The sequence below is a fragment of the Bufo bufo genome, chromosome 3 (assembly GCF_905171765.1).
Source record: "Bufo bufo chromosome 3, aBufBuf1.1, whole genome shotgun sequence".
Lineage (NCBI taxonomy): Eukaryota > Metazoa > Chordata > Amphibia > Anura > Bufonidae > Bufo > Bufo bufo.
This window is the reverse complement of record NC_053391.1, coordinates 360,589,400-360,614,008: the sequence shown is the minus strand read 5'-3', so window position 1 is coordinate 360,614,008 and position 24,609 is coordinate 360,589,400. Positions and strand designations below refer to the sequence as shown.

The following is a 24,609-nucleotide window of genomic DNA, read 5'->3' as shown; positions in this document are numbered from 1 at the left end:
ATTTATACTGACAACTGTCCATTACGACCAGGTTCCCACCCTTATAAGCCGGTTTTATTATTATTGAGGTGTCTTTTTCAAGACATAACAAAGCCTCCATCTTTGGCCCAGATAGATTACTAAATGGCCGTGCGGAGGAAGATATACCCTCAATATCAGTAGTCGCCATCTGTAAAAAGATATCAATGTGGTCGTAATTTACTCTTACTCTTTGGATGCAAGTCGGTGAAAGGGCCTTGTCCTGGTGCCCTTGCACCTTCATCCCAGAGAACCATAAGGATTTTTAGCTCTACAAAATCCCGGTCCTGGATTCCCAATTGCTCACACGTGTGTTTGTTACTATTTTTACTATGAATTTGTGCCATTTAAATTTTCTGGCAAATAAATGGAGATCCTTGATCCAGGTAAAGGGACTGAACCTTGTGGTGGGAACAAAGGACAGTCCCTTCTTCATGACTTTCAGTAATACTAAGAGTCCGGGAGGAGAGGTTAATTATCTGTAACTCATTTTGTTCAATTAATCCTCCCTTGTCCTTATTCGGTCCTGAAGTTGGTAGGGGGTACCCTTCGCTAAAAAATCCCCCGTGCACTAGGAGTAGAAGTAGCAAAAGATGAAGAAGATGAGGAGTCGCCCCCTCTTCCCCTAAGGCCACTTGACCTCGGCCATCTCCTATTGCTTGGTTGTCCCCTTCCCCTCTGACCTCTTCTATTACAGTTTCTTCCGCTGGATTGAGGAGTCTCAGAGTCAGAGAAATCCTGTTCAGAAGAGGATATCTCGGATTCCGAGGGAAGTGGGGGTTGTTTAGTCTCGGGCTTATACGCTCTATTCTCTTTAAATTCTTCCAGATCTCTATTAAATTGTCTGCATTTTAAATCAGACACTTCCCAGATATAATGGAGCTATCATCTGGCCCCAGGAACACATTTCTTGTCACACAGTTGGCAGATTGAGAGTTTGTATTAATTCTACTTGCACCTCAAGCGGCTTGGTATGTATGATCCCACTTAGTATCTAATGGAAACAACACAGGACGCAGTGATGCAGGTAATATCAGCCCATGCATTGTGTCACAGTATGACTCAAGCAATTGTGATTATGGTCTCATTGATTAGTTTGTTTATAACCCCTCTGTTTCAAACTCAGCATTTCATGAATATATGGTGCATATAATATTTGTCCTTGCACTGTTGCATAGTATGAATGCTAAGGGACTGTGACTTATGTTGTTTGTATCTGTTGGTTACAACTCTGCTGAATTGTTTTGCCATAAACTCTGTATCTTAGGAGTACATGTGTGTACCACTGGTTCAATTTTTGTGCGTTTTTGCCCCTATATCAATGCACTGTTAGTCCATTAAGAGGCCGCACACTTTTTCTGTATTGACCCATTTAGGTATTGTCCCCTGATGAACCCTCTGTTGCATTAAGAGGGGGAAAGGCGTTGGGACCTGGGAAATTGGGATACATCTTGTAATAGTGTCTTTTCAGTTCAGTCCTAGGTACGCGGGCAGAGCACACCTACCATTAAGGTGTATCTCTGGGCTGAGCAGCTGTGGAGGGATAGTTATTCCCTGTATCCCAGTTTCTCAGCCTTTTAACGCCCTTTGTTTACCGTTGATAGCTTTCTATGCACCAATTAGGATGCTTTATCCAAGTTGTAATTTTATTTTATTGTGATTATAAATAAAAGTTAAGTTTTAGGTCCTTGCCCTCGTGATACATTATATACATTAGCAAGGATCATTTGCCAATATACCTTCAGTGATTATTGAATTTCGCTTGTACTCAGCCAGCCCTGACCTTGGAATTGCTATTTGTTATACACAAGTACTCAGCCTGCCTTGACTGTGTTTAGTCTATGCTTTTGCCTGTGTCTCCTAGGACTATGCTAGGACTACTCCAGGAGGTAGTGGCCTGTTTGGTTTCCTGCGCCAAAGTTCAGATCACTGTAAATGGGTTAAAGGGTGAATAACAGGGAACCACCAGACAATGCCCTTAGGTTTAGCCCAAAGCCAAACTGGTTAGTTTGCACATTAAGTCTAAACCCATTGTCTGTAGCACCTTTCATGTTAATCCTTTAGTGCCACAGCAGCCAGTGGGACTTTACCAGTGGCATCTGATCTGACAATGGTTGGGATGGGTGGGCCACTGTTAGCTGAGATGCTGTTGCAAAATCATAATGCACATCACTACCAGACAGCCCTTGCTGCCCACTCAGTAGGTACATATGGTCAGCTCTGCAATAGTGTTAGGATTTCAGGCCTTTAGCCTGACCCATACTGAAGATCTTTTTCATACTGATGCTGATTATGGTTACACAAGTGTCTATGGGTGGAAATATTATGGAAGGGTGAATAGACACTTATTGGAGAGTGGTATTTCTTTGGAAACAGGTCAGCGCATGATTTACTGTATTCTGTTTACAGCTGACTGCTCAGTTTTATTATTTTAATTAGTGCTTCCTAAGATAAAGGCAGAAAATGTTCAAACACTGTAGTAACTACTAGACGATGTGAGGTTTGTCCCTCAAAAATGGCCTGGGGTACATAGTACTGTATTTCAATGTGATAGGTCTCAATAGTGTCATCATAAACCAGACAAAGCATATATTAAAGCAAACCCAAAGTACAGAGCAAGTTGAAATTAAAGGGCTATAATTACAGTACTTTAGGTTGTATTCACACAATGAGGGGAATATATCAATGGCTTTACACAAAAAAAAGATGGTAAAATGCTGCAAATTTTAGCACACCCTCTTTGCAACTCTTTTCACACCACTCTGATCACTTTTACCAAAAGTGGGCAATACTTAGCAGGAAGGGCCATGGCCATGCACAGCCTGACAAATTTTGTTATAATTTAGGCTGCATATCTATCTATCTATCTATCTATCTATCTATCTATCTATCTATCTATCTATCTATCTATCTATCTATCTGACTACTGAAGCAATACCCATGGTATGGCAGCAATCTACCTGTGTGTATTAAGTTGAAATTGAGCATCAAGTCTCAATTGTCCATTTACATATTTTCCATTTCCACATGGTCGCAATGTAATTTTTTTTGAGGAGGGGGTTCAATTTAATTAAGCAGCATATATACGTGATTACTGCAGCAATACCCATGGTGTGGCAGCAATCTACCTGTGTGTGTTAAGTTGAAATTGAGCATCATGCCTCAATCGTCCATTTATGTATATTCAGTTTGCAGATGGTCGCAATTAAATTTGTTTTGGGTGGAAGTGTCAATTTAATTAAGCAGCATATGCACATGATTACTTTAGCAATACCCACTGTGTGGCAGCAATCTACCTGTCTGTGTTAAGTTGAAATTGAGCGTCAAGCCTTAATCGTCCTTTTACTTATTTTCAGTTTCCATGCGGTCGCAATTATTTTTTTGTGGGGAGTCTTTCAATTTAATTAAGCAGCATATATATGTGATTACTGCAGCAATACCTATGGTGTAGCATCAATCTACCTGTGTGTGTTAAGTTGAAACTGAGGTGGTCGGAATATACATTTTTGGGGGATTGTTAAATGTACTTAAACTAGCATATATAAGCAATTGCTACAAAACACAAGGTATAGTAGCAATCTACCAGTGTGTATTAATGAGAAATTGAGCCTCAAGCCTCAATCGTCCATTTATGTATATTCAGTTTCCACATAGTCACAATTAAAATTTTGTGACTTGTTCAATTTAATTAAACCAGCATACACTCACCTAAAGAATTATTAGGAACACCATACTAATATGGTGTTGGACCCCCTTTTGCCTTCAGAACTGCCTTAATTCTATGTGGCATTGATTCAACAAGGTGCTGATAGCATTCTTTAGAAATGTTGGCCCATATTGATAGGATAGCATCTTGCAGTTGATGGAGATTTGAGGGATGCACATCCAGGGCACAAAGCTCCCGTTCCACCACATCCCAAAGATGCTCTATTGGGTTGAGATCTGGTGACTGTGGGGGCCATTTTAGTACAGTGAACTCATTGTCATGTTCAAGAAACCAATTTGAAATGATTCGAACTTTGTGACATGGTGCATTATCCTGCTGGAAGTAGCCATCAGAGGATGGATACATGTTCTCATTCTGTTTACGCCAAATTTGGACTCTACCATTTGAATATCTTAACAGAAATCGAGACTCATCAGACCAGGCAACATTTTTCCAGTCTTTAACAGTCCAATTTTGGTGAGCTCGTGCAAATTGTAGCCTCTTTATCCTATTTGTAGTGGAGATGAGTGGAACCCGGTGGGGTCTTCTGCTGTTGTAGCCCATCCGCCTCAAGGTTGTGCGTGTTGTGGCTTCACAAATGCTTTGCTGCATACCTCGGTTGTAACGAGTGGTTATTTCAGTCAACGTTGCTCTTCTATCGGATGCCGCATACTGGATGTTTTTCCCTTTTCACACCATTCTTTGTAAACCCTAGAAATGGTTGTGCGTGAAAATCCCAGTAACTGAGCAGATTGTAAAATACTCAGACCGGCCCGTCTGGCACCAACAACCATGTCACGCTCAAAATTGCTTAAATCACCTTTCTTTCCCATTCTGACATTCAGTTTGGAGTTCAGGAGATTGTCTTGACCAGGACCACACCCCTAAATGCATTGAAGCAACTGCCATTTGATTGGTTGACTAGATAATTGCATTAATGTGAAATAGAACAGGTGTCCCTAATAATTCTTTAGGTGAGTGTATAGGTGATCAACACCAATACACAGGCCAGCACACAAAAGTATCTAGGCCTAGATCAGTTTCCCTATATTCAGACAATTTTAATAAATTTACTTTTTTTTGGGTGGGGGGAGGGGGAGTCATTGATTACATTCAAACTAGCAGCATATACATGTCATTACTTACCAATACACAGGGTAATGCACAACATGATCTGAGAGGCCTAAAAATATCCCATAGCCAGAATGTGGGTAGTAGCAGCACCAACTATCCAGCCAGAAGCAGTAGTAGTATTAGTAGGCCGCAGTTGTCCCTGCTGGGTTCAGAAATATACAATATAGTTGAGGAGAAAGAGGCTAAGATTGTGGATTGGATAGCTCAGTCCTCCTCTCAGCCACAACAGGATGATGTGGAGGTGACTTCAGAGTTCGACACTGTGATGTGGAGCTAGGGGTCACAGCGTTCCTCTTGCTCCTCCTCTTTGCACCCCCAAAGAAGGCTTTTAAGTGGAGTCCTCCCAGTGTTCACTGCCCCTTCTTAGAGGGGAGCCTTTCTTTTTCCTAAGAAGTGGCAAGAAACCCCACCACACCCTACAGCAGATAGTCAAGAGAGTCTCCCTGTTGATGGCTTGTATGAGAGCCCTGACCATTTGGGCTGCCCTGAGCAGCAGGTTGTTGAGGAGACTAGTGACTCCATGCATATGTGTGTTGATGGTGGCAACAGTGGCACGTGTAGTTATGGCTTTTTTGATGGGGGCATAGCTATCAATGGAAAAGGGTGGTCACAGCAGCATTAAAGAGCAGATGCCATGTACCTTCCAAAGAACAGCCAGAGCCACATCTGCTTTGGGATTTGGCGATGTCGCTGATGTTGTGGCTGGGTTAGGCCCAAAACGTTTAAGAGCTAAGCCCAGCTTGGCTGCCTGTAGCTCTGTGAGAGCATCACACTTTTTATCAACAAGGCGTGCACACAAAACCACAGAGGTGTGCAAGATCTGCAGGATTAAAATTACAATTATAGGTACCAGAGATCTATTGCATCACATTAGGCGGCATCACCAGATCCTTTTGGCAAATACAATTGGCTAACTTTCCCAATCAGCACAACTCTGTCTTTCTTCTCCTGGTCCTCTTTGTGGTAGCCAACCCACATCCCCAAGCAGTACAGTATCTTTGTCATCATGATCACCTTCTCCTGCTAAGACTTATCCTTGTCCTCAGCTCCATAGTGAGACATCTATAATGGAACGTTTGACCACGAAAAAAACTTTTCTCCACCAGCAATTAGCTTGTCTTGCTGTTAGACCCTTGCTACCAAGGCAAAATGGGGAAATGCTTTCCTTTGTCAGAAAGGGAGGACAGATTATATGTTACTATCAAGAAACACTGTGTATGCAGCTTGCCACAGTTTACAGCGAGCAGACGCCTGCCACCATCGTGTCTGAAAGGGAGGCCCCCATCTGCCCCCTGCAGAGTCACCCCCACCACAAGCAGCAGAAGCTGCAGCAGCTGTACCAGAAGCCATTTCAGTCTCCTCATGATGATGGAGAAGTTTTTCCATGTGTAGCACCAGGCAGAGGCCAGACAGCAAGCCGATAGCTTCCGCCTTAATGCCCATGTTCAGTCCTACTTAAACTATGGTCAGTCTCTATTGCATACCCAGTTCCCTGACTGCATGGATTTCTGTGCAGGAAGACTGGAAAAGTGGCCCAAAATGGAACATCACACTTTCTATCTCAAAGAGGGTTTTCAGCGCTGTAGGGGGTGTGGTGACATCCCAAAAAAGATCAAGTTGTCCTCCGCCAGTGTCCAAAAGATCAATTTTGGCTAAATGAACCAATCCTGGATTCAGGAGGATTTTCACACTCCGACGACGTATAGGCCTCGCCTTGCGATGCCCCATCTTGCCACTGTTGCTGACTGTCTGCCTATTATCACATTCTGTACAGCTGCTGCATCAGTTTACGTGTATTCAGTTTCCACACGGTTGAAATGTAAAAAAAAATTGGGGGGAGGGGGTTTACACGGTTGAAATTTTAAAGAAGTCAGTTTACAGATAGTGATGATGAAGAGCCACAAAGAAATGACCAAGATAAACAACCAAAGACAAGACAAGATGTCCTGGCCTCCTGTCTTAGGCTACATTCACACGACAGTATGTGTTTTGCGGTCCACAAATTGCGGATCCGCCAAAAAAAACAACTGATGACGTCCGTATGGCAACCGTTTTTTTTGCGGATCCATTGTAATAATGCATATCCTTGTCTGCAAAACAGACAAGAATAAGACATGTTCTATTTATTTATTTTTTTGCGGGGCTACGGATAGCACAATGTGTGCTGTCCACATTTTTTGGGGACCAATTGAACACGGAAACAAAATACTTTCGTGTGAATGTCGCCTTACATTATGCATATATTTTACCCTACTGTGTAATGATAGCTGACGCCCAATACATTTGTAAAAAAAATTGTAAAAAAAATGTTCAAATTTAATTAAAATTAAATTAAACAACAAAAACATTTTTTGAAAATGTTAATACATTTTTGGGGGGAGGTTGAAGTTTTAACCTTCTTTGGGGGCCTTAACACAATTGAACTTAAAAATTTTTTTGGGGGGGGAGAGTTAAATTTCTTTAAGATGCAGTATAAATGTACGTGATTACTGCATCAATACCACCATTTTGTCACAGTCCAATGCTGGGACTTGCATCATGCCACTAATGCCTCAATTGTCTGTTTCTGTGTACTCACTTTCCACACAGTTGAAATGTAAACATTTTGATGTGGTTAGCACGGTTAAAATGTAAAAACCTCTTTAGGAGGGGGTTACATTTCCTTACAGTGCAGCATACATGTACGTGATCACTGTATCAATACTACCATTTTGTCACAGGCCAGCCTGCGCTATGGCACTACGACTAATGCCTGAGGGTCAATTTCCGTGTACTCACTATCCACACGGTTGAAAGGGAAACTTTTTTTTTGGAGAGGGAGGTTTAGATTTCTTTAAGATGCAGCATAAATGTACGTGATTACTGCATCAATACCGACATTTTCTCACAGTCCAGGCAATGCTGCAGCCTGCACCATGCCACTGCCACTAATGACTGAGGGTCAGCTTTTGTGTACTCACTTTCCACACGGTTGAATTAAAAAAATTATTTTGGGGAGGAGGGTGCTAAATTTCTTCTATGTGATTACTACATCAATACTGAGATTTTCTCACAGTCCAGGCAATGCTGGGGCTGCATCATGCCACTAATGCCTGAGGGTCACTTTCCACACGGTTGAAATGTAAACATTTAATTTTATTTTTTTGAAGAGGGAGGTTTAGATTTCTTTAAGACACTGCAAAAATATACGTGATTACTGCATCAATACCAACATTTTATCACAGTCCAGGCAAGGCTGGCGCCTGCATCATGTCACTCATGCCTATTTGTTTTGCAGGGGGCACGGGAGGAGGTTTTACATGGTTGAAATTTTAAACATTTTTGACGGGTTGTTAACACAGTTGAAATCTACCTTTTTGTTTGGGGGGGGGGTTAAGTTTTCATGAGGCGACATATGTATGTGATTACTGTATTGATACAGAAATTTTTCCACAGTCCAGGCACACTGAATGCGATCAATAGACTTCTCCTTGCTGCCGGTGACTCATCTTGCCACTCTTGCTGTCTGTCTGTCTTCATACCTACCATCACATTGTGTACGGCTGCTGCCGCTTGCCAACCATCTCATTCTGTACGGCTGCTGCTGTGGCCTGATCATGCCACTAGTGCTACTTGCCAACCATCATGTTCCCCAATAAAACATTTTTATGCAATTAGTTTTTCTCATAACACTGTGTGTGTTTAAACATCATCTGCCCCCGATAAGAGATAATTTTTGGAAGCTTTGGAATATGAAAAAGCATAAGACATGTGCCAGCGCGGTGTGATATTAAACACGCTGTATATTAACACCATCATATGTGCGTTTACCCATAGCTATGTATGTCAGAGTCACACATCATTTACTATTGCTGTCATTTTGTTCTAGAGCTTGGGAAGGAGGCAGGAAAAAAAATTCATAAAAAATAAACAAGTTAACAAGGAGGCTAGAGAGGGTTATATACCAACTGTCAGGACAATTGGAGCAACTTCAGCTCAAACCGAACCGATTCGGGCCCGAACCAAACTTTTTCAAAAGTTCAAAAACCGGCCCTGGAAACAAATCTTGACTGGTTCGCTCTCTACATGGAAATGTGACTCTCTGACTCATAGAAGTGGTCCAAAACCAGAATCTAAATTAGATCAGGATTGCATCAGCTAATACTAAAGTCTTTTACATAAGGGGGCAACTTGGTGGGTTATATTTCCTGGTGACCAGATAGGTTTGTTAGCAGGCATATGTAAGTAATATTCCTTCAAAATGTTAAATAAGCAATTCCTCTTCATGCACAAGAGAATGTTACATTTACAGTATTTCACATTGAATGTTCTCAAATACCTGTGTAATCAATGACAAAGCCACCACTGCTCACAGAAGCATCACTGCGAAATGCGATAAACAGATTGTTGCTGCAGCTCTCTATCCGGTCAGGAAGCTGGGAGCCATAAAAACTTCCTATTAGTGGGCTCAGCGAGTCTGGGCCATCATAGATGTGCAGAAAATCATAACCAGGCTCAAGATTAAAGCTGGAATAAAAGACACAGTGAGAAATGGTGAAAATAATGACAAAAGCAGATAGCTGTGCAGCTTTATGCTTTCTCAACAAATGGATGGTGGCCAAAGAGTAAAACTGATTCCTAACAACTTGTTACAAAAACCCATTTACAGTGGAAAGAAAATGATGGCAACAAAGTAACTTTTTTTAACCTTCAATTGTGTGATCTTCTTTTTACACTCTGCCATATCCAAGAACTAAGAAGAAAGGATAAATTCAAATATATTTCTTCTGCTTACTCCATTCTAGCCTTAATTATAAAATAATTTCTAATTTGGGAATTTCAGATTTTAGGTTAATAATGCTTAACCCTGGGTGATGCCCACTCAGAAGATAAGTGGCACTGTAGCCAGCGGGTGTTTCCTGTTTTAAATAGCAGACACCCAGAGGCATTGTACTTGATTGGCGATAATGCCAATTATGGACTTTTAACTCCTCAGATGTCATGGTCAATTGTGACCACAGCATCTGAGCAGTGAAATCCGGGGAGCACAGTGCTTCAGGCACCTGATCAGCTCCCCTGCGCAGAGAGTCGTTCAGTTATGGCAGCCTTGGCCTTCTGAAGGATCTGAGACTTGCTGTAGCAAAGTTTCTATGGAGCGCTGTCTATAGACTGCAATGTTAAATTATTGCAGTCTATGGGAGAAGCAATCAGATGATTGCATGTTCAAATCCCCTAGGGGAACTTAAAAGGGTTATATAACGTCCCCCAAAATGCCCTGGCCCCTCATACAGGTTATATTTACCTTGCTCCCTTGCACCTCCATTGCTTTACGAGCTTGCCGCTGCCTCTCCCCGTTGAGCAGATCAAAACATCCGGCGATGGGGGGATAGAAAATAGCAGGCCGTGACGGCAAAGAGTCTCCCTAGCATTGTTCTGATGCGTGTTTCGCGCGTCGGGGTGCGCTCCCTAGAGGTTCAGGTTGCTCTCCCTACTCCATTTTTTCAGGTATTTATTTGGCACTTATGTTATTTGGCCGTATATGAGTTGTATCATATGCATTTTTGCTTCTGATGCTATTTATGCCTTCACCCCCTATTTTGGCTTAGGTAACCCTTGTGGTTTTTACCTGTATTATTTGGTACAGACTTCCTCCTTTGGTCTCTAAGGAGTCTGTTTATGTCTTTTCATGCAATGTGCTGTTAAGCCATAATGATTATTCCTGAGGAGATTTTCTACCTTGTGTACCTACTGGGGAGCTGCTTATTCGCTGCGTTTACTGCATTGCTGCAATTTATTTAGTCATACTTTAATTATTCATATATATGTTGTCTTTTATGATGTCATTTAATAAAATATGTCATGATTATACATGTGTGCTATCAGTTTTTTGGTATTATTAATTACAAGCAAAGTTATATATATATATATATATATATATATATATATATATAGCACAACTTGCATATATACATATTTGGGGTGTTGGTGAGTTTTAACGACCTCTTCATCTATACCGGTTATGACATACACATGAAATAGAGAAAATTCCTCAATCTAGACCACCTTTAAACAAGTGCATTGTGCTGCTCAAAAGCTTGGCCCTTGATCTGGTGTTGATCTGCATTACATAGATGTCCATTGGCTTCCAGAGGGAATGAATAATTAGCTGCCACTTTCAAATGATGAGAAGGGCTGCTTTTATATGCTCATCATTAAGAAATGTGCATACTGGACTGGCATAGGAAAAAGTTAGTGACTCTTTTGAGGAACACCTTCACTCAATGCCGGATAATATGGGCTTCACAGGAGTCAGACACAACCATCACCATCTCTCTTACGGTATTCTTTTCTATTAAACTAATACTGTAGAGCAGAGTATCTACACCTGTATGTATAGATAAAATTTCGAGGTAGTCCCACTTAAAGGGAGACTTCTCTCAGGCACGGGTATTTTCCAACTCAATATTTATTTTAAAAAAAGTTGAATGTTTTGCTGTTCTTTGTCATTACTATACTATTGAAAATGCTATAAAATCGCTATACCATAGAAGTCCAGAAGATGTGTGGACGACAGAGGGCGCAGTGTCACAACCAGGTATCGAATAGAGATTCAGTTTTTTTCACAGATAACGCGTTTTGAGGTGCATGACCCCTTTATCAAGTCTAAAACAAGGTAATATAATATCAAAATAGTAAATGTAAAGTTTAACACAAAGGTAATATAAGGAGAACAGAAAATAATAGAATAATCAGCAAATATACCAATGGGAAATAAAATTAAATAAATAAATACAAATATAAGCATAAATATAAATATAATGGCCAGGGTAAAAGCACAGCCCCCATAAAAGGGTGTCTTAGGTACGTATATATAAGGGATCCTTTAAAATCCCCTATGTCAAAGTTCATTGTGCAGTATATAAAGCCTGTTTTATATATATATATATATATATATATATATATATATATATATATAATCCATATGGAAGTAATTATGGTAAAAAATGTATAAAAATATATATATGGTAAAAGCTCTCAGTTAATAATAATAGTGCCAATAGAGCTATGAGGGATGCTACTAAATAATCAATTGATAGTAATAAATGGTGTCAAGACAGTGTAAAATCCATAAATATGCCCAAAGAGAAGGGACAACTTTGTAGTTACCAGGGGGACCAAGGGTTGTGAAGAAGATAAAGGTAGTTACCAGGGGGACCAAGGGTTATGCAGAGAAGAACGGTACCTTGACGGCAGAATCAAAGGCGCAGTTGCAGCTTCCCAGAACGTGGGGCGTTTGGATCGCTGTGTGCTCAAAAAACGCACGCTGGCCACCGGACATATAGGAGGATGCATGGGGGGAGAGGAGCACGCTGGTTGGGGAAGTGTCGGCTGATGGGCGGAGTTACAATTACGATGCTGCATGAGAGGAGAGGAGCGCGCTGATTGGGGAAACGTCGGCTGGTAGGTGGAGTTACATTTATGATGCTGGGTAGAAACTGAAAAGTATGATATTGCAGAATATGGATTAGATTAACTAATTCAATGATAGGTCTAAAATAAATGATGCTGAATAGGAAATACGGGGGATAGTAGTGTGGAATGGGAATGAATTGCTCAGAAAGTGAAGGGTCCAGTTGTAGTTAGTAGTGATGAGAGGCAGGGGCAAATTTTCGAATTCGCTATATTTTGTGAATATTTTGTAGAATATTCTGCATATATTCGTGAATTTTCAAATTCGAGATTATATTCTTGATCAGCAATGTATTATTCACGTAATGCGCGCAAAATACCGCCGTGGGGTAGGCAACTTTTCTATTAGTTGCTAGGGATGTTGATAAGCTGTGACAAAGCCTTCTCATTGGCCCACAAGCTATAAGAAGGGAGGGATGATCACCTGATGTGCAATGTGTTAAAAAAAAAAAAAAAAAAGCCTAATATTCGTCATTACGAACATATAGCACTATATTCTAAATATTCACGAATTCTCGAAGTGCCAATATTTGCGATATAAATTTGCTTTTAGAATATTCGCGCTCAACACTAGTAGTTAGGTGTATTACTAAAACGGTGATGAGGGAAAGCTGATGGAAGAGCTATTACTGATGTAGGGGAAAAAATTATGATATGAGGGATGGATAAATGAAAAGATGTATATGTGTGGTGATGACTAGGAATGGGGGGTTTGGCTATAGTTAGTGGTACCTGTGGGAATTGGTATAAAATACCATTGGGGTGGGAGGGGGGGAGGGCAGGTTAACCTATGTCCAGTGTCCTGAGGGGAATGTAGGGAAGAAGGTTATAGATAACGCTTGGAGGGTCGATATTTCAAAGATTTAGCGGATGTGTTAGAAGCATTTACTCTCCAAACTCTCATTTAGACCATATGGTTCGAGGATCTGTAGTCTTAAAATCCAGAACATCTCTCTCTCTTTTGTAGTGTTCTGAATCTATCAGAGCAAGTGTCGGTTATGTGTTCAATCGGTATGATCGTAAGTTTGGAGGGGTCCTTGTCATGGGTAGAGAGAAAATGACGGGAGACACTGTGCTTCAAGAAGCCACATGTGATGTTCCACCTATGTTTATTTAGACGTTCCCTCAGAGACTGAATGGTGCGACCCACATATTGTAGGAAGCATCCACATTCAGCAAGATGGACAATATATGAAGATGAGCAGTTCATATAGCTCTTTATGGGGAACTCTTCTCCTGTTACATTAGTCCTAAAGGTTCTAGTACGGTTTTAAATACTAGTGCAGCACTTGCATTGGGCGTGACTACATTTGTAGCTGCCCACACAGTCGGGGTAGCTTCTTGCAATAGTTGTTGAAAGGGTTACCTTCTTTTTCAGTTTACTTGGTGCTAGCATGTTCTTCAAAGACCTTGCTCTCCTAAAGTTAATCTGAGGTCTAGATGGAATAGTTTCTATGAGATAGGGGTCATCTCTTAGAATATTCCAGTATTTTATACTATTGAAAATGAAATGCAAAATATAAGCCTTCTGTAGAAAGGAGAGATAAACTAGATAAATAGATAGGTAATTGTAAGGTTACTGCTGCTGTGAGGTGATATTAATCCTTTCATGACCAAAGGTCATTGATGCCCCAGTGTCCAGGTCAAAATTTACAAATCTGACATGCGCCACTTTATGTGGTAATAGCTTTGGAACACTTTTACTTATCCAAGCCATTCTGAGAGTGTTTTCTCGTGACACATTGTACTTCATTACAGTCATAAATTTGAGTCAATATATTTCACCTTTATTTATGAAAAAATCCAAAATTTTCCAAAAATTTTGAAAAATTAGCAATTTTCAAAATTTCAATTTCTCTGCTTCTAAAACAGAAAGTGATACCTCATAAAATATTTCTTACTTAACATTCCCCATATGTATATTTTATGTTGGCATCATTTTGGAAATGTCCTTTTATTTTTTTAGGACGTTACAAGGCTTAGAAGTTTAGAAGCAATTCTTAAAATTTTTAAGAACATTTCCAAAATCCACTTTTTAAGGACCAGTTCAGGTCTGAAGTCACTTTGTGGGGCTTACATAGGGGATACCCCCATAAATGACCCCATTGTAGAAACTACACCCCTCAAGTTACTCAAAACTGATTTTGCTAACTTTGTTAACCCTTTAGGTGTTCCACAAGAATTAAAGGAAAATGGAGATGAAATTTCTAAATTTCACTTTTTTGGCAGATTTTCAATTTTATAATTTTTTTTTCTATAACACATTGAGGGTTAACAGCCAAACAAAACTCAATATTTATTACCCTGATTCTGCGGTTTACAGAAACACCCCACATGTGGTCGTAAACTGATGTAAGGGCACACAGCAGGGCGCAGAAGGAAAAGAACTCCACATGGTTTTTGGAAGGCAGGTTTTGCTGGACTGGTTGTAGATGCCATGTCCCATTTAAAGCCCCCCTGATGCACCCCTACAGTAGAAACTCCCAAAAAGTGACCCTATTTTGGAAACTAGGGGATAAGGTGACAGTTTTATTGGTTCTATTTTGGGGTACATATGATTTTTAATTGTTCTATATTACGTTTTTTGTGAGGCAAGGTAACAAAAAAAATTGCTGTTTTGGCACCGTTTTATCATCTTTAATTTTTTACAAGATTCATCCGACATGGTAGATCATGTGTTATTTTTATAGAGCAGGTTGTTACGGAAGCAGTGATATCAAATATGTCTACTTTTTTTGTTTGTTTCTTTCAGTTTTACATAATAAGGCATATTTGAAAAAGAAATTATGTTTTTGTGTGTCTATATTCTGAACGCCATATGTTTTTTATTTTTCTACCGATCGTCTTGTGCAGGGGCTCGTTTTTTGCAGAAGGAGTTGAGTTTTTTTTGGAACAATTTTTGGGTACATATGATTTTTTGATAATTCATTATTACACTTTATGGGGTAAGGTGACCAAAAAATTGGCTGTTTTGGAACAGTTTTTTTTTTTTTTTTAAAGCGTTCATCTGAGGGGTTAGGTCATGTGACAGTTTTATAGAGCAGATCGTTACGGACGTGGCAATACCCAATATGTATACTTTTTCTTATTTATTAAAGTTTTACACAATAATAGCATTTCTGAAACCCAAAAAATTATGTTTTAGTGTCTCCATAGTCTGAGAGCCATAGCTTTTTTATTTTTTGGGTGATTGTCTTACATAGGGGCTCATTTTTTGCGGGATGAGATATTGGTTTGATTGGTACTATTTTGGGGTGTATACGCCTTTTTGATCGCTTGGTGTTGCACTTTTTGTGATGTAAGATGACAAAAATTGCATTTTTTGACACAGTTTTTAAAAAAAATTTTATGGTGTTTATTGGACGGGGTGGATCATGTGATATATTTATAGAGATGGTCGTTACGGACGCGGTGATACATAATATGTGTGGTTTTTGTTTTATAATTTTTTTATAGGAAAAGGCAATTTATTTTTTTTATTTACATTTTTATTTATTTATTTATTTTTACTTTTATTATTTTCACTTTTTTTTTATCAGTTCCCTCTTGGATCTTGAAGATCCAGTGGGGCTGATGGTTGTACTATACTTTGCAATGCTCTTGCATTGCAAAGTACACTGCTCAAAAAAATAAAGGGAACACTTAAACAACACAATGTAACTCCAAGTCAATCACACTTCTGTGAAATCAAACTTTCCACTTAGGAAGCAACACTAAGTGACAATCAATTTCACATGCTGTTGTGCAAATGGGATAGACAACAGGTGGAAATTATAGGCAATTAGCAAGACACCCCCAATAAAGGAGTGGTTCTGCAGGTGGTGACCACAGACCACTTCTCAGTTCCTATGCTTCCTGGCTGATGTTTTGGTCACTTTTGATGCTTTCACTCTAGTGGTAGCATGAGGCAGAGTCTACAATCCACACAAGTGGCTCTGGTAGTGCAGCTTATCCAGGATGGCACATCAATGCGAGCTGTGACAAATAGGTTTGCTGTGTCTGTCAGCGTAGTGTCCAGAGCATGGAGGCGCTACCAGGAGACAGGCCAGTACATCAGGAGACGTGGAGGAGGCCGTAGGAGGGCAACAACCCAGCAGCAGGACCGCTACCTCCGCCTTTGTTCAAGGAGGAAAAGAAGGAGCACTGCCAGAGCCCTGCAAAATGACCTCCAGCAGGCCACAAATGTGCATGTGTCTGCTCAAACGGTCAGAAACAGACTCCATGAGGTTGATATGAGGGCCCGACGTCCACAGGTGGGGGGTTGTGCTTACAGCCCAACACCGTGCAGGACGTTTGGCATTTGCCAGAGAACACCAAGATTGGCAAATTCACCACTGGCGCCCTGTGCTCTTCACAGATGAAAGCAGGTTCACACTGAGCACATGTGACAGACGTGACAGAGTCTGGAGACGCCGTGGAGAACGTTCTGCTGCCTGCAACATCCTCCAGCATGACCGGTTTGGCATTGGGTCAGTAATGGTGTGGGGTGGCATTTCTTTGGAGGGCCGCACAGCCCTCCATGTGCTCGCCAGATGTAGCCTGACTGCCATTAGGTACCGAGATGAGATCCTCAGATCCCTTGTGAGACCATATGCTGGTGCGGTTGGCCCTGGGTTCCTCCTAATGCAAGACAATGCTAGACGTCATGTGGCTGGAGTGTGTCAGCAGTTCCTGCAAGACGAAGGCATTGATGCTATGGACTGGCCCGCCCGTTCCCCAGACCTGAATCCAATTGAGCACATCTGGGACATCATGTCTCGCTCTATCCACCAACGTCACGTTGCACCACAGACTGTCCAGGAGTTGGCAGATGCTTTAGTCCAGGTCTGGGAGGAGATCCCTCAGGAGGCCGTCCGCCACCTCATCAGGAGCATGCACAGGCGTTGTAGGGAGGTCATACAGGCACGTGGAGGCCATACACACTACTGAACCTCATTTTGACTTGTTTTAAGGACATTACATCAAAGTTGGATCAGCCTGTAGTGTGTTTTTCCACTTTAATTTTGAGTGTGAATCCAAATCCAGACCTCCATGGGTTAAAAAATTTGATTTCCATATTTTTTTTTGTGTGATTTTGTTGTCAGCACATTAAACTATGTAAAGAACAAAGTATTTCAGAAGAATATTTAATTAATTCAGATCTAGGATGTGTTATTTTTGTGTTCCCTTTATTTTTTTGAGCAGTGTATAATACTACCAGATTTCCTGTATGAGGCAACACCGGACGCCTTTGCAAAGCGTATAGTTGCCATGGCAACCATCAGGCGCTGCAATCGCAGCGCAGCAGCCCCGATGTTTGAGAGAGGGAGCCCCCTCCCTCTATTAACCCAATGGATGCCGCAGTCGACACTCGCTGCTGATGGCGGCGGCTCAGGAATAGAGCCACCGCCATCACACACAGCAGGGGGACCGCATCGGGGCAGGGGCAGAGGGCAGCGCTGGAAAAGGGGGGATACGGCCAGCATTGAGAAAGAACAGATCGGGGCAGCTTGGATTAAAGAACTGCCATGACATCTATACACGTGGTAGCTGCACGGGGTATGTGCAGCTATCACGTATATAGACGGATTGCGGTCGTGAAGGGGTTAACTGAAGAGTAATCCTCCTTAATAATGGTAAATGAAGAATTGGGATAACAGTATGGCAGCACCATTATTCTCTTAATAGAACTAGATAAAGATGCCTATAGAAAAGCATTGCATTTAGTGTAATGTGTGATGCTCTAATTGAATCCCTATAGGGGAGCCTTCTCTGGCCACAGAGAACATTAAAGAGGACCTTTCACCGATTCTTACCCTATGAACTAACTATACAGATATGTAGAGCGGCGCCCGGGGATCTCACTGCACTTACTATTATCCCCGGGCGCCGCTCCGTTCTCCTGCTATGCCCTCCGGTATCTCCGCTCACTAAGTTATAGTAGGCGGAGATACCAGTCCCTAAGTTATGGTAGGCGGAGTCACCCCTAGCGCTGGCCAATCGCAGCGCAGAGCTCACAGCCTGGGAGGTTATTTTCTCCCAGGCTGTGAGCTCTGCAATGCGATTGGCCAGCGCTAGGGCAGACTCCGCCTACCATAACTTAGGGAACGGAGATACCGGAGGGCATAGCAGGAGAACGGAGCGGCGCCCGGGGATAATAGTAAGTGCAGAGAGATCCCCGGGCGCCGCTCTACATGGCTGTATACTTAGTTCATAGGGTAAGAATCGGTGAAAGGTCCTCTTTAAGTGAGACCATTTGCTGTGCCAAAAGTTCAAACAAAGGAGGAAGTTAGAGAGCCAAGACAGGATGTACCATACATAGAGTGACCTAAAAAAAATGACATTCAGAAAAACAACTCTTTCTTTTGTTTAAAAAAATGAGTAAGCTTTAGTTGTAATATGGTAATTTTTTAGACTAATTCTTTGTTTTAGGAACATATGACTGAGGTTCTTCTAAGATGGTGTTTTACGAGATATTTAAGCACATGGGAATTCAACTTTGTTATAAATGTCTAGTTTAATATAAAACTGTTCTGCCCTAGTTTGCATGAATTTATGTGGCGGTATCAACACAATGGTCTGTATATGTTTATTGTAATTGGTTTTGTTTAGAACATTTTTGTCTAGATCAACTGATTTACTATTTCCACCCAGTGACAGATGAGATGAAAAACCACAATGCACAAGAGAGTGTCCCTTTGGGCTTCCTGAACAGACTAGTAAAATAAGAAGGTTCTGCAGAGTTAATTAGAAATACCCTCTCCAAATGTATGAAAAAAGTCCATGACCTCCCTATATCTGGAGCAACCTAGAATTTCTTAATTTGTCATGCAACACATCACAAGTTCCCAAGCCACTACAAGTTGAAAATCTAATAGATGCCCAGATATATGTGTCTGTCCCCTAGGGACCTTATTATTACTGGCGATCTTTTTTCCACCTTATAAAAGCAAATGACTTCATTAACAAGTCCTGTCCAACACTTAATGGCAAAGAAGACATTAGCAAGATACATTAAAGGCAATTCTATTGCTAGTGTGCAGCTCAGAACATGACTGATACAAGGTATCAGAGAGGCTTTGCTAATTAGAGATCGTTGGGAGCTGAAAGATAGTAGCAAATTATTGTAGAAACCATTTCTGGAGTTCCTAAAATCAGAAAATACAAAAGAGAGATATTTTATTCTATTCCCAATTCAAGTGTGTTTTCAACATTAATCCCATCCTCGGGCCAAAACAATCAATGTTCCTGCTATGGGAGACAACATTTCCGCTGTAAGTGTTCTCTAGTTGCCTGATCTGTATTAGTGAGATGCAACTTTCGCAAATCACCCTTTCCAATTACTTCTCAATTGTACTGGCGACTCAGAAGGGTTCTTGATAGAAATTCTTTCATATCAAAAGCAAGAAGCATAGTTTAGAACATAGTTACAATAAAGATAGTGGGGGAGATTTATCAAACTGGTAAAATCAGATTCCAAAGGAGCTCTGAAAAATGAACTGTTGAATCTGATTGGTTGCTATGGGTAACTAAGCCAGTTTTACTTTACATGAGTTTGATAAATCTCCTCTAGTGACCATCACTAGCACATCCTTGGTCTTGGTGACATAGCTACTTCAGAGGTGAACTTCCTACTGTATGGGGTAACATGTGGCTTGCGATACCATGCTGGGCAACCTCTGACCATTATGCGGGCAGTTCTATGGATGGGCACTCTGAGGCTGACTCTGTTATAGGGAACTGTGTGGTTCTATGGTCTAGATTTGGTGGTGTTAAGAAGTGTTATACTTACCATAATTTATGACTGTTTGAGGTTCTCGCCACTTTTCTAAATTGGTGAGACAAGGGCTGCGGCTTAGTGGAGGGTTGGAGCCTCCACTTCCAGCCAAATGTGTTACAATTTATTCCAGAAATTGGTATAAGATACTTCAAGTGTACCCCTCAGATGCCATGGCTAATTGTGACTACGGCATCTGAGGCAGCTTTCCCTGAGAGCACTGCACTCCCAGGGCCACAATAGGTTCCCAATACAGGGGAGCAATTCACACCTTGTGACAGCCTCAGTCCTACAGGTGGCTATAGCTATGTTCCTATGCAGATCCTCCTTGTGGCAGGGCTCTATAGGAAACATAGTGCAACTCCCTTAGACTGCAATGATAATTCACTACAATCTATGAAAGAAGTGATCTGATGATGGCATGTTCAAATTCCCTAGGGAAACATTTAAAAAGTGTAAAAATAATAAAAACGTTTTAGAAAATATTAAATAATTATAAAAATTCAAATCACTCCATTTTCCCATAATAAAAATAAACAATAAATAATAAACATCATAGGCAGCGCTACATTCAAAAGTGCCCAAACTATTAAAATAGAAATGTATTTATCCCATACGGTGAATGCAGTAATGGAAAAAAAAAATGCTGCTTTTTGGTGCTTCACCTCCCCCCAAAAATTTAATAAAAAGTGATCATAAAGATATACACCCTCCAAAATCACAGAAAATCAGATCGTCCTGCAGAAAAATGAGCACTCACACAGTTACATAGATGTAAATATAAAAAAAAGCTATGGGCTCGGAATATGGCAATGCAAAAAAATATATATATTTTTTCCAAAGTTTTTATTTGGAAAATAAAACTTTACAGCATAGGGAACACTGTAAAACAGAACCTATACAACTTTTCCAATTGTATACAACAGTAAATGATGCCTTTAGAAAGTGCAACTTCTCCCACAAAAAACAAGCCCACATATCACTAGTTGAACAGAAAAATAAAAAATGTTGTGGCTGCGGGAAGGCCATGAGAAAAAAAAAAAAACTGAAACGAAAAATAGCTATGTCCTCAAATGATTAATCAACTTAAAGCACCGATTCAGGAAAAACAATCCCTATGTTATGGCTGCTACATATCTCCTCTAAAGGAGATAGGACATACCCACTTTATATCAATATTGGATGGTTTGGCACTCCACAGAGGAGGAGAAGAGGTGGAGAGGTGTTCAAGCATTTGTGCAGTTCTCTCCTTTGTAGTTTATATAAGAATTGTGTCCAGCTTTTTCTATAGGTCCTACACTAATGTACATAGCATGCATGTATAGTCACCACTTCTCTGGATTGTTGAACAAGGGACCACGATAGTTCCAGATAGTCCCAGAAGTGTAACCTCAACCTATCATTTATAGCATATACTGTCACTATGCCTCAGATGTCTGAGGTGGCAATATACTTTTAGGTTTGACTGTAGCCCTTAGGAGTGGGTCAGTCTGACAACATGGCCCTTGGACGAGAAAAGGTTGTGTGCTCCTGGTCTACATAATAGTTTGATATAGGTAGTACAACTGAATTGCCATGACTGCTACATGACAAAATGCAGGAGTTAAAGCTACTTTCTGTCTTTAGATACTGTTTCAAACTATACATATAGAAGTAATATACATACAAAAGGAAGTTTATATATAGATTCTGTACTGGCTTGAAATTTGCTCCAGTCATTTGTATTATTTTGGGAGGATTTAATCAGCTAAACTGTTCAACTAATAACAAGCTTGTTGACTGTTTCACAGCCAGCAAAATTGTGATGGTAGCCCTGGACTTTAATACCACAGGACTAAGTTATGGATTGTATAAAGTAGTTAACTCTTTATGTAGATTACGGTGGTCATTTATCATTTAAGTTTGTTTCTACGTCAGTTTTAAGCCTAGCTTTGATTTGGGTGCCTGCACCAAATTGATGAACTGGTGCTCCTTAATAATATATCAGGCATGATGTCAATATAGTGTACACCATTAGGTGTAAAAGTACACCAGGGAGTTGTCTGGCGCAGTTTGCAACTTTTTTGCCACTGTTACAATAGACTCACATAGTAAATGTGCCATAACCCAGGTTTAATCTCACTTTTAGCTCTTAAACTTAGACCACTGTGAAAAGTGGTGAGGATCACGAAATGGCAAATATTTAACCAAATGTCGCAGAAAATGTTGCAGTTGCCATGACTTGAGACTTTTTTAGACCACAAAACTGACATCTGATTTGATAAATGTCCCCTATGTCTATATGTTAACATTGAAATTGGTGCCTGAAAGTCAACATAACAAAATCAATATGAGTCCTTCCATTATTTTGCCATCCTAGTGTTTATTTTTCCGTACTCTACAAAGATGAGTCCTGCTTAGGTTCTTGCCACCCTTTAGGATGGAACAAATTACAGAGGTTTTACAAGATTACTGTGGTGTATAACAGACATGCTCATGTCGTTGCTTATCTCTTGTGCATCTTCCCCATGCCTTTGTTTTTTCAATGTAGCTTCTCCTGACCCGTTTTCACAATGTAAACCAATCCCTCTGGATTGTTTCCATCCTGTATGTAGCACTTCCTGTTGCTCTATCCAACCAAACCCACGATGCACTTCTTTCTCTGCCACAGTTTCAGGACACCCATAGTTTATAGCCCCTCCCACCCAGCTAGTTACATAGACACACCCATGGAGATAACAACACAGGATAAAAGAAAGAACTGCATGGTCAAGGAAGATAGGAGCAATACAGGTACAATAAACACATTACAAAAGGACAGCTACCTTCATAAATGATCATTTTAAAGGATGTTGATGCAAACTTAAAGGGTTTCTACCACAGAAATACCGTTATGTAGCGCGATGCGCTAATGTCAGCACTACATAACAGTATGTTTCTAACATTAGTCTCTGCAGCTGTTTTTGTTAAAAAAGCACTTTTATTATATGCTAATGAGCCTCTAGGTGCTATATGGGTGTAAAATCAGCACCTAGAGGCTCCGTCCACTCACGCTTTATCCCGCCCAGGTCCAGTGTTGTGCCCGCCCAGCTCCTCCTGATTGATGGCACGGTCCGCCGCATCGCTGCCGAAATCCCGCGCCTGCGCCGTTTACTTCTGTCTTCGGCGCAGTGAGTGAATGATGCGATCCTGGTGCTGGATTCCTCACTGCGTCTGCGCCGACTACGTCACAGTGAGGAAGCCGGCATCAGGAGAGCGGCCTTCACTCACTGCGCCGAAGACAGAAGTGAACGGCGCAGGCACGGGATTTCGGCAGCGATGCTGCGGACCGTGCCATCAATCAAGAGGAGCTGGGCGGGCACAACACTGAACCTGGGCGGGATAAAGCGTAAGTGGACGGAGCCTCTAGGTGCTGATTTTACGCCCACATAGCACCTAGAGGCTCATTAGCATATAATAAAAGTGCTTTTTTTAACAAAAACGAATGCAGGGACTAATGTTAGAAACATACTGTTATGTAGTGCTGACATTAGCGCATCGCTAATGTCAGTCAGCTACATAACAGTATTTCTGGTGGTAGAAACCCTTTAAAGACCCATTGAAGACTGTGGCCCCTGTCTCGAAGCATCCCACTGCAGCCACATTGTCTACATCTCGGGTATGTATACCTTTGAGAAATAGGAACCTGCATTCTATCGATCAATGAAAGTTAAAATATATTCATGACAGACTGTGGAATACTAGTGATACCTACGTGTTAAATGAGAGTGCAATCACATAGTCAGAAGACACAGTCAGTTTCCAGTCACACTCCTTTAAAGGCGGGTAAGGCTCAGGGTATTGCGGAGACAGGATGACCCCCGTTGGTCCAGTTAAATTTCCACCACATGGAGCTGAAAGGAGAAGAGCAGTACTTTACCTGTAGCTTCAGATAAATTGAAGACGCTGTATGCTTAGAAATGTTACACTTCTAGAGGTCAGTACACAAGGATAAATGTGGGAGAGCAGAATATTATTCAAAAGTAAATGACATTCATGCATAGCATTGTAATAATTATTGAAGTTATTATAATTTTTCCTGACATCGGCACTTCCATAGTAAAACCAATTCCAAAATACAATGAAAGTATCTCTAGGCTGAAAAATAACCATTGCTGCAATTAGTTTATCAGCTAAAGTGGAGAGCATTTCATGTCAAGCAGACAGAAAAATCAATGTGGTGGGTTTGATCTACCAGAGTCAATCAGCGTGTTGAACATTCGAGCTATTGATTTCGGAATATTTGCTTACAATCTAATAACAGAAGTAACATTGAGCCAATAAGAGGCAAGATTCACTGCTCCGTTTGTCAGACCCCTCAGCTTGAAGAAGTCACCACGTTATGCATCTTTACTCCCATCACATCTACTTTAATGAAGCATTTTAATGGGTTAGATATACAAAGCTGCTTATCCCAATACTTAGAAGAAGCACACATGAAGAAAGGCACTTACAGCTAAGCATCTACATGCCAAACTAGGCAAAGAAAATAAACATGAAACCTCATGGAGACCAAAAAACAATTGGG

The 24,609-nt window shown here is 40.9% G+C and overlaps 1 protein-coding gene across 1 annotated transcript in view; it reads right to left on the bottom strand.

Annotated features, from left to right (window-relative positions):
• CSMD2 (CUB and Sushi multiple domains 2) overlaps positions 1 to 24,609 on the bottom strand; it is a 1,002,961-nt gene that overhangs the window by 170,875 nt on the left and 807,477 nt on the right. The window contains exons 28-29 of the mRNA XM_040422265.1: positions 23,797 to 23,935; positions 9,177 to 9,364 (exon numbers count right to left, since the gene is read on the bottom strand). Of these exons, the coding sequence (XP_040278199.1) occupies positions 9,177 to 9,364; positions 23,797 to 23,935 (327 nt within the window). The remainder of the gene's footprint in view (positions 1 to 9,176; positions 9,365 to 23,796; positions 23,936 to 24,609) is intronic.